This window comes from Marmota flaviventris, chromosome 9 (assembly GCF_047511675.1).
Source record: "Marmota flaviventris isolate mMarFla1 chromosome 9, mMarFla1.hap1, whole genome shotgun sequence".
NCBI classification, from domain to species: Eukaryota; Metazoa; Chordata; class Mammalia; order Rodentia; family Sciuridae; genus Marmota; species Marmota flaviventris.
The window spans coordinates 17058581-17084478 of record NC_092506.1 but is presented as its reverse complement, the minus strand read 5'-3'; the positions used below and the strand labels follow the sequence as shown (position 1 = coordinate 17084478).

General features: G+C 32.7%; 3 protein-coding genes across 3 annotated transcripts; all 3 read left to right on the top strand.

Annotated features, from left to right (window-relative positions):
• The first annotated feature begins 3016 nt into the window (after nucleotides 1–3016).
• On the top strand, nucleotides 3017–4970 carry LOC114093571 (olfactory receptor 5D13-like). The gene is made up of 3 exons (XM_071616950.1): nucleotides 3017–3034; nucleotides 3741–3754; nucleotides 4031–4970. Exons 1-3 carry the CDS (start codon nucleotides 3017–3019, stop codon nucleotides 4968–4970), a joined length of 972 nt encoding a protein of 323 aa, XP_071473051.1.
• Nucleotides 4971–10767: 5797 nt separating this feature from the next.
• Nucleotides 10768–13773, top strand: LOC114082035 (olfactory receptor 5D13-like). The gene is made up of 2 exons (XM_071617076.1): nucleotides 10768–10796; nucleotides 12831–13773. The coding sequence occupies exons 1-2, from the start codon at nucleotides 10768–10770 to the stop codon at nucleotides 13771–13773; spliced, it is 972 nt and encodes a 323-aa protein (XP_071473177.1).
• A 9648-nt stretch (nucleotides 13774–23421) lies between these two features.
• On the top strand, nucleotides 23422–24381 carry LOC114093573 (olfactory receptor 1165-like). The gene has a single exon (XM_027936357.2). It carries the CDS (start codon nucleotides 23422–23424, stop codon nucleotides 24379–24381), a length of 960 nt encoding a protein of 319 aa, XP_027792158.2.
• The last annotated feature ends 1517 nt before the right edge of the window (nucleotides 24382–25898 follow it).

Sequence of the window (25898 nt, the reverse complement as noted above, 5' to 3'; positions counted from 1 at the left end):
TCTTATTTCATATAGCTTGATGTTTTCATGTTTCATCTATATTGACATATGGCATTTGTTGATGGACATTTGGGTTTTTTTCATCCTTTGGCTACTGTAAATAATGCTTCTAAGAAAACCAGTAACAAATATCTGCAAGAGAATCTACTTTTAATTAGTTTGATATTTATTCAAAGTGGAATTACTGCATGTTATAGTATTTCCATATTTAGTTATTTGAGGATCCACCACACAAACCTCCATCGAGACATCAATATTGTGCATTCCCATGTGTAACTAAAGGGCCTAATTTCTTCACATCCTTCCCAATATTTGTCATTTTCCATTTTTCTTTTCTTCCTTATTTTCTTCTATTTTTAAAATTTTTTTCTATTGTTTTGATATGATATCCAGGAAATCATTTACAAATACTAAGTCATAAAATTTGTCTTCTAAGATTTTTTTATAAGTTTTACAACTTTTTAAGTCATTGATTCATTTTAACTATTTTTAATACATTACAAATCTAAAATTTATTTGCATGAGGTATCCAGCTTTCTGAACATCATACATTAAAAAGATTGCCCTGTTGACATTAAAGAATCTTGGTCCTTTTCTGATATATATTAAATATATATGTGTGTTTGCATGTACATGTGTGTGTGTGTGTGTGTGCATTTATTTCTCAGATTTCTATTCTATTCCATTAGTCTATGAATCATATATCTGTTTTTATACCAGTATCTAGTTGTTTGGATTATGATAACTTTTAGTAAGTTTGAAATGAGAAAGTGTCAAAAATCCAAATTTGTTCTTTTTCTAGATTGTTTGGCTACTTGTTAGAGAAAAACTCAACCATTCTTTATGGAGGTTTGGCTTATTTCATTTAGCATGATTGTCTCCAGATCCATTCTTTTACTCGTGAATGTCATAATGTTATTCTTGTTTGTGGCTGAGTAATATATCATTGTTTAGATATGCCACAATTTCTTTATCCATTCATCTTTTTATACAAGTTTTGTATCTGGATATAGAGGGATACATATATACCCACATTGGTGTTCAGGAAAAAAAATGTTTAAGAGTAGTAATCTCTAGATAGTTGTTCAATAGCTGTTTTCCTTTTGTAAATTTAAAAATTAATAGATAAATAAATCAAAATGTGTTATGCCTGAAAACAGATTTAAGGTAGGATTATGGAAATTAATTGATAATGAAAGTATTCCTCAATATTTGGAAGAAATTACATTCCAACCAATTATCACATGGGGCTTTGTTTCATCTAATTGCTCCCTGTGTGGCTTCTGAGGCAGTCCTTTACTTATACTCTCTAGGGTCAAAATCCCTAAGGTCTTGGTGGAATATATGTGTGGCACCCTTTGGAGCTAGGATTCAGCCTTTCATCTTCCTTTCATTCTGTCATCACTGAGTTTATTTTGAAAAATAAAAAAAGCAGAAAAAGCCTTTCTTTCTGAAGGAGTCTATTAATTTTTGTAAAGAACTTTTAATAAATGATTCAGTCAAATTCTTCTGCATTGAGGTGGGTTGATTCAATTCTTTCTTTATGTTACTTTAGAAGCAGAAGAATATGTTCCTATAATCTTTGCAAGAGGCAAACAGATATAAATCTAGCTGCCATGACAACCACACAGTTCAGCAGGCTAGAAATATTTGTTTTCTTTATTTCACTATATTTACTCTAATTGACTGGACTATGTTACCAGGAAATACTTTATTTTATTTTTTATCACAAACAACTTCTTTAATGCAAAAGACCTTTAGTTTTAGTAAGTGATACGAATCCTGAGATATATTGCATAATTTGCAATTACATATATTATTCCTCAGATGAATCTCAGAAGAAACATGTTAGAGGAAAAGGCTTATATTTTATAATTCTATTATTTAAAATGCTCATACAGTGAAGGGTGCAAGGCAATTACAATAAGAAATAAGCTAGGGTGTGTGTCACTAGAAAGGAAGGAAAGAATTTGCACCTTGAATCTTCAGTTTGTTGAATATTGTGATGGTTCCTGAAGCTAAACATGAGACTGTGAACCTTAGCCTGAAGCCTCAAGTCCATAAGTACTGGTGCAGAATGTAGGAGGTGAGTTAAAGCTACATGTATGTGTGGAAAAGATGTGAGGGTAGGAATCAGCTGAATATATGAATATTAGCATATATTTGTCTTTGATGGCAATGATTTTGCTTTCAACTTTGTGCCTCTCAGAATATGTGAAAACAGATTTAAAGAAAAAATAGATTTTTATAAAACATTTGAAAAAGTGAAAAAGTGTATAGTCATGGAATTTTGACTCAATGTGATTAGTACTATATTAAAAATACATTGATAAAATAATCAGTATTGTAGCAGGTTAAATTATGGATACTGAATCAAAAGAAATCTGCAGGGATATGTTACATATGGTATGTTCTTATTCATAAAACACAAACTGTGTGTAATGTCTTGAATAATAAAGATGATAATAATAATAATAATAATAATAATAATATAGGCATATTTAATGTCCTCTCATAAGGCATGTGACTCAAAGTGTTCTATGTGAAATGTTCTTCCCTTCATGCCTATTTCTATTTTAGGTTTCATAAAGTAGTTATAATGTGGTTCTGTGAATAATTGCATTACATTAAGAAAAGCATAGTGGAAGAAATTTGAGGGATTGCAGAACATATAAAAATAGTACAATGATCCTTCTTTTTATTCCATAACTGTTCTTGCTTCATACTAATTTAGCATGCTTAGATCCCATGGAGTTTCACTGTAACTACTTGTACAAGATGTGCCTCAGACCCTTGTGTGTTTACAGTGCAGTCCTAATTCAATAGACAATTTTAACTTCTTAGTAGTTTTATAAGCTTTTACCCAAATACATGTATAATATGTGCCTAGAGTGTAGAATTCATTCATTTACACATCCATGCATCTACTTATTCAATAAACGTTATGGAGGATCTGCTATGTTCTAGTGTTCCATCTGCGTGGATTTCACTTTAAAGTGAAACAGACAATGACACAATGATAAATGGTAAGAAAGTAAGTGAAGTATCTGTTATGTTATAGATACTCAATGAAATTTTAGGGTTTGCCATTATTCATAAAGACCAATAAGGAGGATAAGGGGAATGACTCAAGTGAAAAAAAAAATGTTGTTTCTCCAGAGATTAGGAGAATAACCTATAAACAATCAGTAGAAGAGAGCATTGAAAGAACTATGTAGCCATCAAAACCAATGAATTTCAGAAAAAAAAATCTGAAGCAAATAAAAACCATTATAATTCCTCAGGAAGCAATGTCTCATCTTTGGAGGTTTTGAGGTAGACTAAATTGACCACCTGAGAATGACGTGATAGAAATATTTAAAAATAACAAAAATAATCAGGACATATTGTACTTAAGTTCGTTTCAACCTCAAATTGCAGTAAATACCAAGAGGAGGTAACAGCATTTATACTTTTCAATAATTATGAATTATTCCTTTATAGAAAATGTGTGAAGAGAATGGTATGTCGGAGCATGGGAAAGACACTGGAATAGGAAATTCAGAAATAGCTATGAAACAACAGAAAAAAAATAACTTGATCAATTTGATGAGTCATTCATTTTTAGAGTTTTAAATTCTCAGAGAGGCAGGTGAGGCAGGGAAGAAATTCATGAAACCCATGATGACGATTTCCTTGAAAATAAGTACCTCATTAAACTATATTTCATGCAAAAAATCTAACCTGGTCCTTCCCATCAGGTAAGTGCTCTCTGGTGATGCTAATTTTGCTATTTGGAAATATTTCAGAGCTAATAGCAGTTGTGTTCTCCCCCTCTACACTTGCTTATTATGCCATCTGTACAAATTTCATACTCTATTATATGTGGAGTGAATGAAGGCTTGCTTATGAATTAATGTAACTGCCAAATGTATTTTCCAGGATGATCTTTATTGATAACCAGTAGGTCTCTGAGTATTTGCTCATTTCATTCTGCCTCACCCAAAGTGGTCTACTTTTTTTCTGAATCAACTTGCCTATTTTATCTCAGGAACCAAGGAAACCAGACTGCTGGAGTGACATTCATCCTCCTGGGCTTCTCAGAATTCCCAGAGCTCCAGGTGCCCCTGTTCCTGGTGTTCCTGACCATCTACACAGTCACTGTGCTGGGGAACACAGGCATGATCCTGGTCATCAGGGTCAACCCCAAACTCCACACCCCCATGTACTTTTTCCTTAGTCACTTGTCCTTCATTGATTTCTGCTACTCGACTGTGGTTACTCCCAAACTATTAGAAAATTTGGTGGTAGAAGACAGAACCATCTCCTTCACAGGCTGCATCATGCAGTTCTTCTTTGCCTGCATATTTGTGGTGACAGAGACACTCATGTTGGCAGTGATGGCCTATGACAGATTTGTGGCAGTCTGTAACCCTCTTCTCTACATGGTTGCAATGTCCCAGAAGCTGTGTTACTTGTTAGTTGCTGCATCCTACTCTTGGGGGCTAGTCTGTTCCTTGACTCTTACTTACTTTTTACTGAAATTATCATTCCAAGGAAATAATAACATAAATAACTTTATTTGTGAGCATGCTGCCATTGTTGCTGTATCACACTCAGATCCCTATATTAACCAGAAGATCATTTTAGTGTCTGCTACATTTAATGAAATAAGCAGTTTAGTGATTATTCTTGCTTCCTATGTTTTCATTTTTATCACAATCATGAAGATGCCTTCAACTGAGGGTCGTCACAAAGCTTTCTCCACATGTGCCTCTCATCTGACCGCCATTACCATTTTCCATGGAACCATTCTTTTCCTCTATTGTGTTCCAGTCACCAAAAATTCATGGCTCATGGTTAAGGTTGCCTCTGTCTTCTATACAGTGGTCATCCCCATGTTGAACCCCCTTATCTATAGTCTCAGGAACAAAGATGTGAAGGAGACAGTCAGGAAATTAATGAACACCAAATTATGTCACATATTGTAATGTCTGTTTAAGAATACCATGCAGGGGCTGGGGATATAGCTCAGTTGGTAGACTGCCTGCCTCACATGCACAAGGCAATGGGTTCAATCCCCAGCACCACATACACACAAAAAAAGTTTGTTAAAAAAATATATCATGCAGAATGATCCAAGATATCGTAGAATTATCATCAATTTGAAAGTTCAGTTTTCAAAAAGCAACCAGAACATGTTTAACATAATCACCAGCAGATCCATAATTCAATGTCTGTTTAAATGGAAGTTTGGAAAATAAGCCATGAAATTCTAAAAAATAAAATAATAAGTCTTTATCTATTTAAGTAAAATTTCTAATCTGGTTTGTCATGAAAAAAAAATTTAGTTACCACTTTACTCTAAAATAGATCTTCTATTCTTTTTTAGTCATTTTTGAGAAATTAATTTATAGAGCTTTTGCAATTTTATGCCTTACCATGAAAGAGAAAAATCAAGTGTAATAGAGTAATCTAAGAGTTCGTCGACACACAGATAAAAAAATTATAAGAAATAAGAAATATTTTATTCATTGTCATATAGGGAACATTGGTACACTATAAAAGCATAAGGCATATCTCTGCCCCCCAAAGTGAAGATTTTAATTTTGTTACATTGTATGGTAAGCGTTAGCATAAATGTTATTTGGTAATTGTATATAACACATCAAAAATTAAAACAACCATACCCTTCATAATTAGATATTTCTAAATCTGAATTTGTCATTCATGTGAATATTTATTTATATGTTATATACCTACATAACAAAATAAAAGAATTTCAGTGATAAATAACACACTTTTGATTGATTGATTAGGTAGCCCTGCTTATATCAGTCAGACCTTTTCTTGATTAACCTGTTTTTATCTGGTCTGATTGGGCAACTTGTCTCTCCTCTGCAGATCTGCACAGTGACTGGGTAACTCTTCTGAGTGTTTGTGAATCACTGGAGTAGTATGAGTATTTTCTTCCAGTGTCAATCACAAAGAGGTACTAAAACAAAAGCTAGCATGAGTCTCCTTCTGCCATGTTTGCTGATATGCTATTAACCAATGGAAATCATAGTTGAGCCCAAAATGAATAGTTGAGTCATTAACAGGAGCAAGTGTATCTACCTATTATGAAATTGAAAGGTTATGTGGCATAGTGTATATGGAGGAAGACAAAAGAATTGTGTTCAATATTTCAATATATCTAAGTTATTGATAACTTTTCAATGGGAAAAATATCTTTCTGTGTTCCAGAAAAATATAGTTGTGCTAGGTCTATAAATGTTTTCCATAAATTGATGAACCGTTGATTTAGTGAAAATAAATGACTGTCTTAGTCACATGCTGATCATGGTTGATTTTCCATAGGAAAGTCAAAGTCTTGGAAGAATTTTTTATATTACATGATTCCAATCTAACAGCAGCCTGTAAAATAGTTTCCTGATGTCTCCTAAATTGTGAGCCTTTCATTTTCAAATAAAAAATAGAAATTTCTTTACTTTAAAGCTTTACTAGCAAACTGAATAACCTAACCTACTTATCCAATAAGCAATACATAACATTTACAACATGTCAACAAACTATAGGATTATATAACTTATCTTTCACAGGTCTGTCAATCTGATGTCATACACAATACATTAAATGTTCTAACCAATATTGCACAATATTAATAAAATCATTTTGAATACAGAGGAAAAAATGTACCTGTGGAGTGTGAACATAATATAAATAAACTATGTTTGACATATTGCTTAAGTTCTTATGTTTAAAATCTTAAATTTTTAAAAATACAGGTGATAGTTATATGGTAAATTATAATTTAAGAACTCTATTAAGCCTTTTGTCATGCTGGAGAAAATAAAACTCTAAAGAAAAATACCTGGAGAGTTACCATCTCTAGATTGTTTAATTTTGAAAATGCCAATGAATGAATGGATATTTGATTCTACAAATGTGACAGAATTCTTCAAGAAATTAGAGATTATCATTTAAAATTGCATATACACATTTTAAATAACAAAGAATGTGACTTTTCAAATATATGTGATTTCCTTGTGTGTTCTAAAAAGTAATTTTGATGGGTTATCTATTTCTAGGTATCAATTACTTATCTCAAATTCTCAGTGATCTGGATAGGTGCACATTTTTGGTTTTGTTTCCACAGCCTATGACAAGAAACCTGGTGAAAATATTCACCAGACTAAAGGGTGAACACACAGAATTAGTAGTCACTTAGTGGAGGAATGATATTTATGATAAATGTACAACACATCAAATAAATATAAAATTTCACTTCAGGCTTAGTCATTAACAGGAGCAAATGTCATCATCTTTTTTTGAAGTGAAAATCCTATAGCCTACAATAAATTATTTTAATGTGGAAAATTCAGTGTTTTTGATATATTGTGTTGTGCAATTCATACCTCTGCCTATTTCCAAACTACTTTGTTTTTCACCTGAAAGGAAAAGGCTATACACCTTGAGTAGCATCCTGTACCCATTAGTAGACCTACAATCACTACAGCCTGCCTACCACCAAGGTCCATTTGGGGCCCGAGATGTCTGTAATTACCCAGGGGTTGTATACATCAGAACACAAATCTATCCCACCAGAGTTTCAGATGTCCATCTGATGCTGGGAAAGGTCTAAGAGAGTGCCACTGATAGATTGCAGCCAGAGATGAGTGTCACAGGGTTTTCCTCAACCATTAGTTTTTACTAAAGTGGGCACAGTACTTGATTACAAAGAAAAAACCTCCACTCACTTTACCCTCCTTCCCCCGAGGATATACTTCTCTCTCCTTGATGTGCCTTCTGGGATTCCAGGTAGGGGTGACAGATTCCAGCTGGCCACCATAGCAGGTCTACAGGTTCTATCCTGAGAGAGTAGCCTGGAGTCAGAAAACATGGACTTCTGACCACTTCTAAGTTTTAAGCTGGACCTGGTGCTGAGGTCAAAAGTAAAGTACCTCATACACTCCTTTTACTTCCCTAAATTATATTGTGCCTTTTTCCATACCACGGTATCTGGGATTGGGGGAGAAGAGTGGAACCAATGTGAGACTGCACTTCAAGATCTCTTCAACGCATTTTTTCCCCTATAGTATTCTGCTAAAAGAAGATAGCATTTCTATTTTGGGATCTTTAGATAACTTAAAAGTTTTTTTGTTTTTTTTTTTTTTTTTTTTTTTTTACATTAATACTCTTTTCAAAGTAATGTTTCTGTGGAGGGATAGGTTGGAGAGACCTACACTGCCATCTGGCTCTGCCATCAGAACATCTCAATGAGATGTTTATAAACACTAAAAGTATTCAGAAATGTTGACCATGGATCATAGAATATTTGGTACGTTCAATAGGGTCTCTAGAATAAAAATTGGAATTTTATATTGATGTTTATATTAGATAATTTGTGATTTGGCAATCCAGTTAGTTTTCTGTCTTTTAGTGGGAAATAAAAGCGCGTAAGAAAAAATATGTAGCTGCAAACTACACATTAAAACTCCTTTAAAGTATAATGTACTTTCATTTTGGTAAATGTTTGTGAATGAGCAACTTATTTACAGAAACGAAACGTTTTCCCCAGAAAATTCTCAGATTCTCCTTTTAATTTGAGAGTAAACATTTTCACTGTAAAGCCCAATGCATTTGAAGTAATATAATTTACATCATTAACGTTGGATTAAGTGATGGCTACAGGCTATTTTTATTACAAATGTTTTTGTTTGATATTATTCTATAAAACTTTTGGGTATAAGATGGATAAATGTGAGAGGTTTTTTTTTCCTTTGAAGATGTGTGTCAGAACATTTTCTGAAAATACACATAATGATTAACAAAGTTATACATATTGTTATAATTGAAGTGTAGGGTTTATGTTTGAAAAGTTAAACTAAAATGACTTTGGCTAGATTAAAACAAAAAATAGAGAAGACCTAAAAAAATGTTGGCATTAACAAAAATAGAAAAAGTGACATAACTGATAGCATAGAAATACAAAGGGTTGTTAGGAAGTCTTATAAACAACTATATAGCAACAAATTAGAAAACCTAGAATAAACTGATAAATTCATGGCACTTACAACCTACTATCATTGAATTCTGAAGAAATATAAAAGCTAATTGAACCAATAATGAGTAAAAAATTCAGTGAGTAGTCAAAATTACACAATTAAAAATATTGGGTGACTTCACTGCTTAACTCATCAAAACTCTAAAGACTAATTCTATGAAACATTATTATACTGTTACCAAAATCAATAGCAGTACAACAATAATGACAAAACTACAGACAGGTAACCCCTGTAAATATAAAGGCAAAATTTCTCCACATAATGCTGGAAAACTGAATACAATAGCTAACTACAATCATCTGTCTTGATCAAGTGGGAATTATCCCAGGGAATCAAGAATAGTTCAATATATGTAAGTAAATACTTAAAACACATAACTTCAACATTATGAGGACAAAATCCACATAAATAACTTAATAGGTGCATAAAAAGCATTCAATAATATTCAACATACCTTCATTATAAAAATTCTTAAGAGATTATGTATAAATGGAACATATCTTGATACTGGTTTTTGTATAACAGAACCACATATTACTTTTTTTAATTGATTTTATTTTTTTAAATACACAATAGTGGAATGCATTACAATTCTTATTACACATATAGAGCATATTTTTTAATATCTTTATATATCAAGAATGTTCACAACAATTCATGTCTTCTTATATGAGAGCCACATATTACTGAACAGGAAAAAGTTGAAAACATTTTTCCCAAGATAAAAAAAGTGAAGGATGTCTACTTGTAATATTCTTGTTCAAAATAGCTCCTATCCAGAGAAATTACATAAAGAATTAACATGCATTCAAAATGTTGAGGAAGTGAAATATTCCTGTGTAGAAATAACATGATCTTATATATACTAAAGGTGAAGACTCCATCAATAACTCAGAGCTGGCAATAAAATTCAGTATATTTAAAGTCTACTAATGAGTGTATTATCCTTTATATAAAAATTTCCCTGTATTTTTTGAAATACAGAAATCAATATTTTCAGATACAATAATATACCTAAACATCTTTGGCAACAAATTATTTTCTATTAAGAAAATGAATGATGTGGAGATATATATATATATATATATATATATATATATATATATATAAAATAACTGTTAACTAACTAATGAAGCCTTAACAACAAAAGTCATTATGTTGGGAAATCTACATTCAGACACAGAATTTATATAAGTAGACCTTTGTGATAAAAGAGAGAATATTAAAAAAGAGAGAGAGAGAAGAAGAAATTCAATATGAATTACTAATAGTTACAACTGACTAATTTTATAGATATTTCCATTGCACATGTCTTTATTTTATATCCAAATAAAGTCAAAGGTATTCATTATGTTGTTTAATGAGTAAACTTTATATCAAAAACACCCCAGAGGTTTAAAAAAGTAATATATAATCAAGATACCACAGGGGACCGTGAATGTTACATCTAATTGCTCAAATTGGAGCCTTTTTGGCAACACTTCAGTGATATTCTCTAATTCCATGTCCCTAAGGTTTGATGATAAATATTTGTGACACTTTGGGTACTAGGATAAAGTATTTGGTGTAATATCTCTCAGTTTCCTTCAAAGGTGGGGACATAAAGCAACATTTGAAACATTCAATGAAATACACTCTGGACTCTACTATTTGGGGTCTGTTCTATTAAATACAGAGGATTTGGGGATTGCATTGATCTCAGGAAAAAGTTCTTCAGTAAATGCAGCACTCAAGAGCTTCTGTATTTAGGTGAGTTCATTCAGTTCTTCTGTTATTTCCCTTTAGTGGGAAAACTTCAAGTTATAATAGTATTCACAGGAGACAAATTGATGTATCAGTCCCGATACACCCAGATCCAATTCATTTCACTAAGGGAGACTTTTGAGTTCTGGTTTTCTCACTGAATATCCACAATTTGTACATGAATAAAATCAACATTTTGGTAAGTAGAGAGTAATAAAAAAATCACCTTTACAATACCCACAATCTCTGAGGAGGTAAGAGTAACAACTATATAAATGATAGGCTGCAGCCATTGATAACTGTCAATTGTAAACTTTACTCATTACCTGTACACAGGAGAGAAAGAAAAGTGAATATAGTTTACATTGAAAGTGGAAAAATAATGCATTATACAAGTGAGAATAGAACAGGAAAATATACTTCGTGAAAATGAACATGTGCTATGTAGCTGGTTGATAAATATAGCATCTAGAAAAGAATGTGTTAGGCTAGTGGTTATGAGATTGGATATCTAGATCTGGACCACTTTAGATAAAGAAGACAGAACACTGAAAATTTCATGCTTTCATTGATAAATATATTTTAATCCTTTAAGCCACTAATGTCAGTTTAAAATGATTATGGAAAGTTATTCTCATAGTGCTCCATAGAATAATTAGATTAGTAGAAAGGTATCAGGGAAGTACAGCCATTAGACTAGCATTGTGTTGCAAAGAGAGATAAAGATTATTTGATGAGCAACCAGTCTTTGTGTGATACATCTTTCCTACAGAACAAAGCCTGTGCAAGTGAAGAGTGTGTGATAGCTATTACATAGGGCTCTAGGAAGAGTGATGTGGTCTTAGATTAACTGCCCACCTGAAATCCTGCAGTGCTTCTGTTGTGTAGGTTCAGGGACAAAAATATAATTCTACACTGTATTCCCAAGTGCCTACCTGTGGATAGTTGCTGCTGCTTGGGACTGACTTTCCCAAGTATATACAGTTTTTAAACCATGCTACCTTCTCATGTTTTAACGAATATAGTGCTGCACATCTACTGTGAATCACACCATGTTGCTTATGCTTTAAATTTATTACAGAGGTTTCTAACTAGTGGTTTAAATTTCATATTTTTAAGATCCTCATTTGATTGTCATTGAAATGACTTTGGCATTGAGGAATATCATGATGTCCTGTTGGCAATGGGTCTGTATTCTGATACTTGTTTTTGACAAGGCTTTAAACTTGAGTCAAAAAAAGAATGTATTTTTTTCATGACTTAAAAAAAAACATAAGAATTTCTAGTATTTTCAGTTTCTATTGTTTCTCATTTACTCAACTTCTGAAATTTGCCATATTAGAAAATGAATAGATTTGATTAATTATAGCTTTCACTATTTTATCCCAGCACATTTTACATTTTGCTGTGATCACATTTTACTGAGTAATATAAAATTCTGGGAAGGAGATATTGTTAAAATTTTCAAGACTAGTTCAATATAAAGGGAAATGTTTAGTATTGCCATAACACAACTCCAAAATATGTTGAAATATGGAGTGATAAAACACAGTGAAAAGGAAAACAAAACAACTAATAAAATTCTAAATTCATTATTTTACAGGTAGGTTAACACTTTACAAGTTTTTGAATGATTCTGAGCTAATTCCATCAGAACTCGAGAGGAAAGGCAGTGAAGAAGCTACAGAAATCTGCTGTATGTGTTCTTCCTACAGAATTGTATTTACTAACAGATTCAGGCAAAAATATAGAAGCTCTTCTCAGGAAACTTCTGTTTAAATAATGAAACTTATTTTTCGAACATAGCAGAATATATTCTATTTTTGTTCTTCTTGTCTTTGTTCAATTATTTGGATTTCAAAATTATTTGCTATGCAGATATGATGTAAATATACAATATTTTTTAAAATAATGCAGCAACATTAACCCAATATTTTCAGCAACACTTTTTAATTGAGACTAACTATACCTCTCCACATTTCTTCCTAACCTTTACTATTGTAATTATTGATTCTCGCTTCTTTTCCATTTTATCCATAGGATCCAAGGAAACCAGACTGCTGGAGTAACATTCATCCTCCTGGGCTTCTCAGAATTCCCAGAGCTCCAGGTGCCCCTGTTCCTGGTGTTCCTGACCATCTACACAGTCACTGTGCTGGGGAACACAGGCATGATCCTGGTCATTAGGGTCAACCCCAAACTCCACACCCCCATGTACTTTTTCCTTAGTCACTTGTCCTTCATCGATTTCTGCTACTTGACTGTGGTTACTCCCAAACTATTAGAAAATTTGGTGGTGGAAGACAGAACCATCTCCTTCACAGGCTGCATCATGCAGTTTTTCTTTGCATGCATATTTGTGGTGACAGAGACATTCATGTTGGCAGTGATGACCTATGACCGATTTGTGGCAGTCTGTAACCCTCTTCTCTACATGGTTGCAATGTCCCAGAAACTGTGTTCTTTGTTGGTGGCTGCATCATACTCTTGGAGTATAGTCTGCTCTTTAACATTCACATACATTTTGTTGACCTTATCTTTTTGTGGGACTAAGTTTATAAATAATTTTGTCTGTGAACATGCTGCAATTGTTGCTGTGTCCTGCTCTGACCCCTCTATTAGCCAGAAAATCATTTTTGCTTTTGCCACATTCAATGAAATAAGCAGCCAGGTGATTGTTCTTACCTCCTATGTTTTCATTTTTGTCACTGTCATGAAAATGCCTTCAACTGGGGGGCGCTACAAAGCCTTCTCCACATGTGCGTCCCATCTGACCGCCATTACTATATTCCATGGTACCATCCTTTTTCTCTACTGTGTTCCCAACAACAAAAGTTCATGGATCATGGTCAAGGTTGCTTCTGTCTTCTATACAGTGGTCATCCCTATGCTTAACCCCTTGATCTACAGCCTCAGGAACAAAGATGTGAAGGAGACAGTTATGAAGCTAATCAACACCCAATTATTTTATCATAAAATGTGATTTCAGAAGCTTTTTTTTTGAGTACTCCTGTTCTATTTTACTAACAAATCAAATATTAACAAATTACATATGTTTAAATGTATCTTTCTTCACCTAATATTTCAACATCTGTTTATTCTAATAAAGTGAATTTTAAAATTTGAATATTATTAGAATTGAAAATTTAGACCATTACAATATTATCATACTTAAATAAAAATATTTGTTTTAACCTATTTTTCCATGTGATTGTTCAGGAAATCTTTCAGTTCAATTTTTGTCTTATAAAGTGTGATATTTTAAGATGATTTGAAGAATTTTACTTTACAATGAGGGAGCTAATCTCATCATTCAAAATTTATACCTAAACAGCTATTCAAAATAAAATTATATAAAAATGAGTCATTTTGACATTGGATAATTTGTAAGCAACCAAAATAAAAAAAATAAATTACACAAATTCTTACAAAGGCTAGAATATAGTGTATAAAAATTTTATTTGGCAATATATATATATATATATATATATATATATATATATACACACATACATTATGCATTTGCAAAAGGAAGTGATATAATTTTCAAATATAGAACCATCATTCTAGACTGGCACTTTATGTTGATGTGTTTTTTTCATTAATTATTTGTTGTTAAATATTTCAGAGGTGATTTTAAATTCATTTTGTTTTTCTCCAATTTCCTTCATTAAAGTACAATATATGACACTGATATTGATGTAACAAACAGATACTATTCAGGCATCAGTTACTTGCTGATAATATAAAAGCAAGCATACCCTGCAGTCATATTCACTAAACAGTTGTATCAATGACTTGACTAAAATATTTCTGCTGATATAGTTTGAATTCTTTGGGCTGCAAGAATGAATTAACTTGTCTAATGAACCTTCAGCCCTTAAGCCTATATGTCTGTTATTTTCTTGGACTTCTTGAGTCACAACTGAATTTACTATCCATTAAAGATACCTGGAGCTTTCCTGGTTATCATATGTTAATATCTTTTGACTCAGAGTAAATTACATAGCTAATCCACAAATTCAAGGGTGAAAATATTACCTGCTTTTTCCAAATCAGAGAGAGAAAAGGATTTCAGCTTTCCCCATTCTGAACAATGTCAGCTGTTAAACAAGACTTTTATTATGTAATTGTGTATTCCTTCTTCACCTAATTTGATCCATACTACTTAACATAAATGGTTGTTGAATCTTAAAATGTCCTTTCTGCATTTATTGAGATGGCCATATGGTTTTCATCCTACATTCTGTTGATGTTGTATGTCACGCTAATACTCTTCTTGCTATTCTTGCATTCATGGGTTAGATCAAACTCGAGCATGCTAAATAGTCATTTGAATATGCTACTTTAATTCTAGTTGTTGATTAATAAAGGAGGGGAAATCATTAAATGTTCCATTCCAGTTTCTCTATATGTAGGAATGTGTGTGCAGAAGCATGTTTGCAGTTCAATAATGATGCTTCTTGTAAAAAAAAAGATTTAAGAAGTTTGAGTATGCACCATGGAACACTTGTATAATAAATAAAGTTACTAGGTTATAAGTTGGAATGTTATATTTACATATTTATTTTGATGTTTTTACCTTTAAACATGGAAATCTAATGAGTTTTTTAATAGTGGGAAATTAAGCAAATACAAAAGTAGTTGTAAATTCAATCAAAATAGTATATATTTTTAATTTTTTGTTATTTAGTTAAATATGACAGTAGAATGTATTTTGACATATTATACATATATGGAGTATAACTTCCCATTCTTTTTATTGTACATGATGTGGAGTTACACTGGTTGTATGTATATGGACATAGGAAAGTTATGTTCAATTCATTCTACTGTCTTTCCTGTTCCCATTCCTCTCCCTTCTCTCCATTCCCATTTGTCTGATCCAAAGCCCTTCTATTCTTCCTCTCCCACCCCCATATTATGTGTTAGCTTCTGCATATCAGAACATTTGAATTTTGGTTTTGGGGGATTGGCTTAATTCACTTAACATGAAAGTCTTCTGTTCCATCCATTTAGAGGCAAATACTATGATTTCATTCTTCTTTATGGCTAAGGAATATTTGCTTATTTATATATACCACATTTTTTCTCTACCCATTCATCTGTTGAAGGGCACATAGGTTGGATCCACAACTTACCTATTGTGAATTGAGTTGCTATAAACATTTTTCAAATACTCCTGATGGGATATATATTGACAGAAATGTAATGTGCCTTTAAAAAAAATAGTAAATTGTGTTTTCAGTCTGGGAGAAGACATTTTTAACTGTGAAAATACATGTATTTTACATTCTATATGTTATTTTGCTAATTCTTGTTTTAAGTGGTGATTATGGATAGTACATACACACACACACACACACACACACACACAACTTTTAAACTATGGGATCTACTAGATATGAAGATGATTTTTAACCTGAAGAGATGTGCAGAATATTTGTTGAGGATACATCCAGTGATAAATATGTTTAAACTGCTTAATGTTTGTTTTTTATTATAGCAGTAATTATAAAATTTGTATATGTCAATTTTGGTATTATGTTGATAAAATAAATGAGGGTTCAATAATTGTATTTCTTTTGGACAAAAATCTCATTAGGTGTCTTTTCCTCCTACCAAATATTATAGGATGAAAATCACTAAGAAAGAAAATGGAAAATGCACAGTTGGTTAGGAAATATATTGAGGAACATTACACTAAAGAGTCAATATTTCCTGGTCTCTGCACACCAAGTTTATAGAAAAAGTAATATTAAGTATATCTTGTAGTTTCCATGAAACTTGAACTCATGCACTCAGAACACAGAAAACTTGTAACTGTGATGAATAAGCAAGGCTTTATTTGTGGATTTGAGAGAAGCAAAATTAAAGATTGATTTTGTAACTGAGTTTTATATCCCCAAACTCATAAGTATATTTACATTGATACAAATAATAAAGTTCTAAAATAAATTTTAACAATATATATAAAATATGATATATATTTATTTTAGGAATTAGAAATTGACATGCCATTTAAAATTCATTAATAAATCTATTGCATTGTGAAAATAAGGAAAAATCACAGATTTATTTCAATATAGATAGTAAATATTTTGATCAATTTGTACTGATAAACAGAACTGGTAGTGCATACTTATATCACTGTATCTATCAGAATCTGTCTATAAGAGGAATTAAATTTAAAGAATAGATTCATGTCATCATGAAATTTGACAAGTCCCAAGATCTGCAGGACAGTGAGCAGCAGGAAAAACATCCTCACAGACATCAATCGAATAATGTTTGCCCAAATATGTGTACAACCCATGACACAGTCAATTTATATGCAAAATTAAAGTTCACCTACCAATTATAAAGCAATAACAAAAACAAATTTTTTTAAGAAAACAAAGAATATAAGAAAAAAATTTTGAACTATTATCCCACAGTTCAAGAGAAATAACAATAATAGTCATAACATTTCATTGGAATTGATCAAAATTGACATGATTATAATATTTATTTGTTTCCAATCTGTGTATATACTACAGGTTTGCATGGACTACACTAAATCCTTTTAATACATTTTAAAAAATTGTGTTTAGAGTAATCCGCCTCCTTTTAGATATTTGGTATATTTGATACTATTATAAGTAATAATTTCTAAATACATCATTTAACATGCTATTATTATAGAAACATGCAATCGATTCTTGTTTATTCATTTTGAATTTAAGAGTATGGCAAAAACTAACTATTTTGCTCCCATATATTTCATTTCAACATTGTTGTGTATTTTTATCTGTCAAATATCATATTTTGACAAAAAATAACAAGTATCATTTTGTTTGTTGCCCTCATCTTAACATTTATACTTGTATATATGCAAGTATTTAGAACTATACTGGTACTAGTTCAATGACTTCCTAATAAAATCTGAGAATACTATATTGTTATAGTTAAAAAAAATGTTTTTTTTTTCACATTATGTATCTTCCTTCTGTAGTTGTTATGTGAACCCCAGTCAATAAAGTTAATCACGTTTGATTTTCTTGAGTAAAGAATATGTACATGCATTGATAATAAATTTTAAAATAAATAGTTCTTGAAAAAATGTTTACATTATTACATTAGTTCTCTCTTAAAATCAACTAGTGTTTGGAAGTGTTAAAACTACCACTAGTTGATTACTAGTTATTGCTCTCATGGAACAGTTATCTAAAAGTTTACACTGCTTTGACCTTTCTTAAGTCTATGTCCCTTGGCTCTTCCATTCCAGTCTGTCTTGATGATTCCTTTTTACATCCTATCAACTCCCTTCAAATACAGTCAAGTCTCATATCCCGAACAAAATTGAAACTTTCCCAATTTGGATCACAGCATATTATCTTTAAAAATATGTTCCAATACTTAAACTAGTCAACTCAGGATTTGTTTGTTTTTAATTTCTCATTGTATCTCACTATATTTGCTGTGGTAGTAAAATTGAAATAAATATATATAAAGCTATATCCATCTTTTCATTTTTACACAACTGAGAATACTTTTCTTAATTTTTTAAACTTTATTTATTTATTTATTTATGTGGTGCTGAGGATTGAATCCAGTGCCTCACATGTGCTAGCCACATGCTCTACCACTAAGCCACAACCCCAGCACAACTGAGAGTATTTGAAACCTTTCTTTTGACAAACTTTATCTTTGATTATGAAGAATCTTATTGAGATACTTCTGTATTTTAACTCAAGGATACACTTTACCACAATGAAAATGTGTACTTCTTATCTGTTTATATATTTCAAATATCACTTCTTTGTTAATATAGCCATAACATGTCCAGAGCTCAGGAAAATAATGCTTTAAAAGTCTAATGAGACTACATATAAGATGATAAAAAAAAAGTATCTGATACACAGACCCTTAACCAAAACCTACAGGCTGTTTTGGAAAGCATATGTACCCTTGTCAACTTAATAATATAGAGAATTAATAGTTTTTAAAAGGTAAACTAATTGCACAATTGCTCCCATGCATACATGGCTTTGGGTGTCTTTATTCTTTTAGTTTTGCTTTATATGTCGTACTGAGATATAAGTAAAAAAGGGAAGAAAAACAAAAGGCTTTATGGTTCTCAGCATTCTATTTTAAAGTGATCATTTGTTTTGATTTAGATGTATTTTTAGTGATTAATCTCTGCTGCAACTTCAACTGATATACTAGACTAAATGTGTTGATGTGGGTCAACCTGCCACAGTGCTTCCAAGCAAACATATTTATTTTGCAAGCTATCCCCAATTCAAAAGATCTGACACTTGTAAAGATGAACATAAAATGCTGCTCCTTTTTTTTCCTACCAACTTCTCCAACTCTTCCAATTATAACTGTACGAGACTTTTCAATATCTTGAGAAAATCTTGGTAGTTTTTGTTTTCAAATGCCAATGCAGATGTGCATTTCTAAGAATTCATAGTCAGCAGTGTGGGTGGTATTTTTATGGGTAAGTCTTGGATATAATTATCTTTTTTTTTTACCCTGACATGCACCTTACAAGAGTAAATTGAGCAGTTACAATAGATGGATTAAAATATCCAGTGGTATGATTTATAGGGTTGTTCTAAAAAATATAGCTAGGTCTATAGTGAAAGACCTGATATTTAACACATGGCAATTCTGTAAACCCCCTTACTGAAGGCATATTCAGAAAACAATATTAAATCCACACTTTGGTTGCATATGAAAAGATGTATAATACAATGTAGAGTCGAATTCTGTCTAAATACTTGTACACACATGCAAACAAATACAATAAGCCTAAAAGTGCTTATAGTATATAATGGTATTGGGATTAGTGCAATAAATATGTTCTTGTTTTTACATTGGTGTTTTTGTGAATTTTCAGAGTTTCATTTCCATGCAACAGTCAGGTATTTTTAAGACATGTCAATCAACATATTACTTATTTGGTGGAAATTGTACTCCAAGTAACAGAAGAGGAATTTTCTCTAATTATTCTGTTTTTAGTTTTAGTTCTTCACAATAGTCAGGATTCTCCAGGGTTGGTGTCCCTAGAGTTAAGCAGAGAGACATAAACAAAAAGCACGGTCATGGATTATAAGTTAAAGATCTGTCTCTTCCTCAGGGCATCGCTATACTCTCACCAAAATATTTGACAATTGGAAAAGTGCTATTAGTTCCATTCTTTATTGAATTATATTCTGGAAGAGTCACTACCTTTAAAGGAATGTGAAAACATATAAAACATTTTAATTGTAAGAGAGAATGTGCATGTAGTGGTTACTAATGGCAAGACAGGCCACAATTAAAAATGTATATGAAGAGAATCTGTCTTTTGGTGAGTGGCTTTAATGTTGGGCATTTTTTCATTCATATGTGAGATTGGTGTTGTGATATGTGATATCCAGAAATTGTTTGGGGAGGAAAACACCCAGTGGGGTTGAAGGAGAGTAATGTTTATTTAGTTCAGCTAGTGGTACATATTCAAAGTGCTAAACTCTATTTTCATTGTTCCTGGGATCATTTTGCTGAGATTGAAAGTTTGCCCTTATGTCGCATATGCAAGGGGTTAAAAGTATGTTTTTTTCCTCATGAAATTTTGTGAATTCAGGAAAATAATGTAAAGCACAGGCACGCATATAAAAATATGCGTATTTTTATAAATAGAATTTTTTAAAAAGTTGTATTTTTAATAAATGTGAATTATAAGTGCAAGGAAACTATAGCATGAGAAAAATAATAATATTTGGATAACTATAAAAGTTTTCTTGGAAAATCTATGTAGGGAGATTGTGATTAAATAAGATAGATTAAAACAAAAGTGGAGAAATAGAGTCAATTCAGTAGGTTAGAAGAAATAAATATTTTCATAATAAAATTTTAAGATACCCGTGTGAATTGACAGAATTGTTTGTTCACTTTGAAAGAGTGGAGTCAAAACTTTAATGAACGTATTCAAGGGTTAGTTGGATGATAGTTTTCTTTTTTGTTGTTTTTTAGACAGCAAAGTATGTGCTGTTGAAATGCCTGGGGCAACAGTAGGAGTAAAGAATGAAGGACAGCTTGACATTTCCTTAGTTTTCATTAACTCTGCCTGATTTTACAACAGCCCCAACCTAAGCTTCTGAAAGGATAAGCAAAAGCCAAAGGCACCAAGCAGTCTTGGGAAAACAATGTGAAATGAGGATGATCTAAGCACTATGGGAGGAGTCCACGGGCACTGGAATTCAAAAGGGAATGTGAATTTTGAAAACCAAAGTGAGTCAGAATATGAATGTCTAGGACTAGTTTTTCAGGATCCTAAAGTATAAGTGTCAGGTTTGTTGTTCACCAGTAACCCATGGACAAAATTTGACAAGGTAGTGAATTAACCAGGCTCATTTCAAATAGCTAACTACAATGTGTGCCTTTTTAGAGGTATGGAAATAATAAGTTTCCTGAGTTTCTTCCTTCTTGGCCTTGATAGATTTTCTTGGGATAGTGAAATTATGTTAGTACTTTAGTGTTGGATAAAGAAGGTTAATGTTATGATAAGAATATTGATCTGACACTCTCAAATATATTCTCTGTATAAGAAAGTAAATAAATGCTAAATAAAGTTGTTTATGCAGACAAAGGAAGAAGACTGCATAAAGTGTCTTAAAATATTTGAAAGTCTATATTGTGAGAATCAGCCTTATTTTCTTTGATCCCCAGAATGAGAGGCTTATGTAATGGTAACCAAAAAAAATATAAAAATTAATACTAATAAAGAATATGATAAGGTACATAATTAAATATAGAATTGACTATGGTGACTAGTGTCTTAGTTTCTTTTCATGACAAGGTTTGAAGAGAAGTCTTAAATATGAACTCGAATTTTATTATTAAAATGATCATTAAAACTATTGTTAATGGACATTGAACAGAGCTTGTGAAAAGAGAATTCTCAACTTCTAAACGGTGCTTGGTCTAAAAGGTGTTCAGATCTTCGTTTAGAGACTCTCAGGAAGGGCACTTAGTATGCATTAACCATTCAGCAGAATCCATACTAACCACCAAGAAATTCATCATTTAAGCCAACTTGTAGAACCTTCACTGAGATGATGGTTTCATCAGGCTTCGTTTTATGAGCAGGAGATGGCACTGCAAAAATTTTGACCAGTGCAGTTTTAGCTTAATAAAGTAAGCTAAATTCCTGAATATCAAAACAACACATTTTCATCAACATGTGTGACCAGCTGAATGCTGTTCACAAAGGTCCCTGGCTCTCCTGTGCAATGAAAAGTGCAATAGTACAGCTGTTGCTCTGTTCTGGAACTAATAGTGGTGGCTTTCATGGAAGACTGGAACAGGAGACACATGAGCATAAAAAGTTGCTCCAGTTCTTGTATGTGTTAAAATGCCACATCACCAGTTGTTGGATTTCAGAGTCAATCTTTTCCTCAGGTGTAGCTGTGAGAAATTTCTAATACTTTGAATCCTTGTGGATTACAAATATAATTTTAATTATATTTTTTAATTATTCAGTCTTCCATGTTCCTTCATTCCTCCTGGGTCAGCACTCAAAAATGACATCATGACTAAAGTGTTTTGGATTACTTGGAATGAAAAATTACATTTTTCTTACTCAAAACTGCTGATAATGGGTTGTTTTTCGTGTTTAATATGTACTACAAAATGCATACGTGGAAAAAGGTAATAAATGTGAAATCTTTAAGAAATTTTCCAAATACCCATACAGAAATAATTTTTATTATTCAGCATTGTAAACCTTATAAATTACTATACATTTGATATATAACAGAAAGAAAATGCTTTTCAGTAGAATTGTTCATGGGACCACTTAAAAGTCCTTTTCAGTAGGTGTTTCATCATCATTTGAAAATAGGGTTTGTTGGGCAAGGGACAGTGGAGCACACCTGTAATTCCAGCTACTTGAGAGGCTGAGGATGAATAATTGTGAGTTCTAGGCTAGCCCCAAGACCTTAGGCAGACCCTCAGCAACTTAGTGAGACTTTGTCCCCCAAAATCAAAACAATTGTAGATGGAGTTTAGTGGTAAAGCACACATGGATTCATTCCACAGTAAAAAAGAAAAGAAAGTAAAGGCAAATAGGATATGAATAGAATATGTATAAGTTATTTATATTGATAAAGAAAAGTGAATGTATGACAAGATATATTCTGCCCCCCTCATTTTTATTCTTTTTTTATTTGCATATTGAAAGTGTTTACTATTTCCAGTGACTCTCGTGGCATTATCATATGAGTAATAAGATCATTTCAATGATGGTCTGACATTTGAACAGGTCTCCTTGGTTGTCATAAAATATTTTAATGTAAAGTCTTCCATGTATCTGATACATTTATAGACAATTTACATTAAAAAATAATGATGATCACTACCACTTTTCATTCCAGATAAGAAAACTACAGTCCTATGAACACAGCTAATTGCTCTGAATCAATGGGCAACAAGTTATTGAGTAACAACCCAAGAGGAAGCAGAAGACTCACCACTGTAAACTGGCTGCTTTTGTCCTCACTGGGCCACACTGAACATCACCTAAGTCTCTGCCTCTCTAATATGTCAATTACTGCTGCTCCATTTAATTTTCTTCCTCATATTTTTTCTTTAAAGAAGAATCATGGATCATGAAGTCAGAAACAAGAGCACTATAGACAGATTGATCCTGGTGGGGTTCTCAGAATTCCCACAGCTCCAGGCACCTATCTTCCTGCTGTTCCTCACCATCTACACAGTCACTCTGGTGGGGAACGTGGGCATAATTATAGTGAGAAGGATCAATCCCAAGCTGCATACACCCATGTACTTTTTCCTCAGCCACCTCTCATTTCTGGATATTTGCTACTCCAGTGTATTTACACCCAAGCTGTTAGAGATCTTGGTTGTGGAAGACAGAACTATGTCCTTCAATGGATGCATGACACAGTTTTTCTTTGGCTGTGCATGTGTGATTGCAGAAATGTTCATGTTGGCAGTGATGGCCTATGACCGATTTGTGGCTGTGTGTAAACCCCTTCTCTACACAGTAGCCATGTCTCGCAAGCTCTGTGCCCTCCTGGTGGCTGGAACTTACATGTGGGGTGTCCTCTGCTCATTGATACTCACATATTCTCTGGTAAGACTGTCCTATTGTGGATTTAACACCATAAATAATTTTGCCTGTGAGTACTCTGCCATCCTCTCTTTGTCCTGCTCTGACACTTCTTTCAGTCAGATGGCATGTTTCGTCATTTCTACATTCAATGAAGTGTGTAGCCTCCTGATCATCCTTGCCTCCTATGGCTTCATTATAGCCACTGTCAGCAGGATGCCTTCTAAGGGTGGCCTCTGCAAAGCCTTCTCCACCTGTGCCTCTCACCTGACTGCCATCAGCATCTTCCATGGGATAATTCTTCTCCTCTACTGTGTTCCCCATGCCCAAAACTCCTGGCTCCTGGTCAAAGTAGACACTATTCTTTTCACTGTCATGATCCCCATGCTGAATCCCCTGATCTATAGTCTCAGGAACAAAGATGTGAAAGACACAATCAGGAGGCTAATCTACACCAAACTGCATTCTCTCTACGTAAAATTCAGATAAATATGTTTTTGTATAACTTAAACATGCATGATTCTTAAAAAAATTATATGAAACTTGTTTCAACTGAATGTTTTTAACATGTTTACATTCATGAAATATTGAATATGAAATGATCATAATGTTCAGAGTGCTTTATAATTTTCAGTTTTTTTAAAAAAATATGCTGCTTTTGTGTATTTCTTCTAAAAAATTTCAAAAGGTAGTATGCTTCTAAATTTCCCCAGTGAACACTACAGAAGTCAGAATAAGGAGTTAGAAGTCCATATCTAGAACTCACTCCTTGTGCTACAGCCTAGCTTTTCCTTGTGCTTACTAGAGGTGCCAGAAACAAAAATGAACAGTGACTGCAGCAGATTCATATGCGAGTCTTTAGATCTCACTGTGTTGACCCAGCAGTTCTATAAAGCATCACTTTTTGTTTCACCTTAATAGAGTAAGTACAATGAGAACCCTTATTTATATGATGAGAACTATTGACTGACTTCAGCAAGTAGGTATTAAAAATAAGAGCTACTACTTTTATGCATCCCTTGTTGTCTGAGTTCCAGTGTAATATATTAGAGTTCAATGAAATGTATTGAGATAATGCGGAGTGCAATAAAAAATTTATACTTACCTCTAACAATACTTGTACCCTGTTTTGAGGGATATGACACAATTGTTTTGAAATTGTGCCTTTGATCAGGCATTCTAATAATCAACTCATCTCTTCTGTAAATATTTTATCAGTAAATTGCCTTATGTACTCACTCAATTGCTTAAACAAAGGAGTCAATGTTGTATGGTGCATCTTTCCTTTTCTTCTAAAATTTATAGAATGACAATCACTAAGAAAGAAAAGTATTAAACAGTTGGTTGGGAAATGTATTTCAGGACGTCTGATTTAAGAGTCAGAGTTTCCTGGTCTCTGAACCCTAAATATATGGAAAATGCAATCTCATGTGTATCTTATCCTTCCTCCCTTCATTCCATTCCTCATTATCTAATCTAGTGCACCTCTATTTTCCCCTCATTCCCTGTCCCTGCACTTTATTGTGAGTTACCTTTCTTCTGAGTATCAGAGAAAGCATGTGACCTGTGGTTTTTTTTTCTTACTTCACTTAGCTTGACAGTCTCCAGATATATCCACTTGTCAGCACAAATGTCATGGGTAATTTTTCTTTATGACTGAGAAAGGCTCCATTGTGCATCTATACCACATTTTCTTTATTCATCTCCTGAAGGACACCTAGGTTGGCTCCATACTTAGCTACTGTAAAATGACTGCTATAAACATTAGTGGAGCTCCTTCACTGTAGTATGATGATTTTAAATCCTATGGGTACTTATCCAGGAGTGGGATATCTGGGTCAAGTGGTGGTTCCATTCCTAGTTTTTTGAGGTATCTAAATACTGCTTTCCAGACTGATTGCACCAATTTGTGCTCACCCCAGCAATGTATGAGTATAGAGTTATCCCCACATCCTCATCAAAAATGTATTGCTACTTGTATTCTTGATAATGCCATTCTGACATCA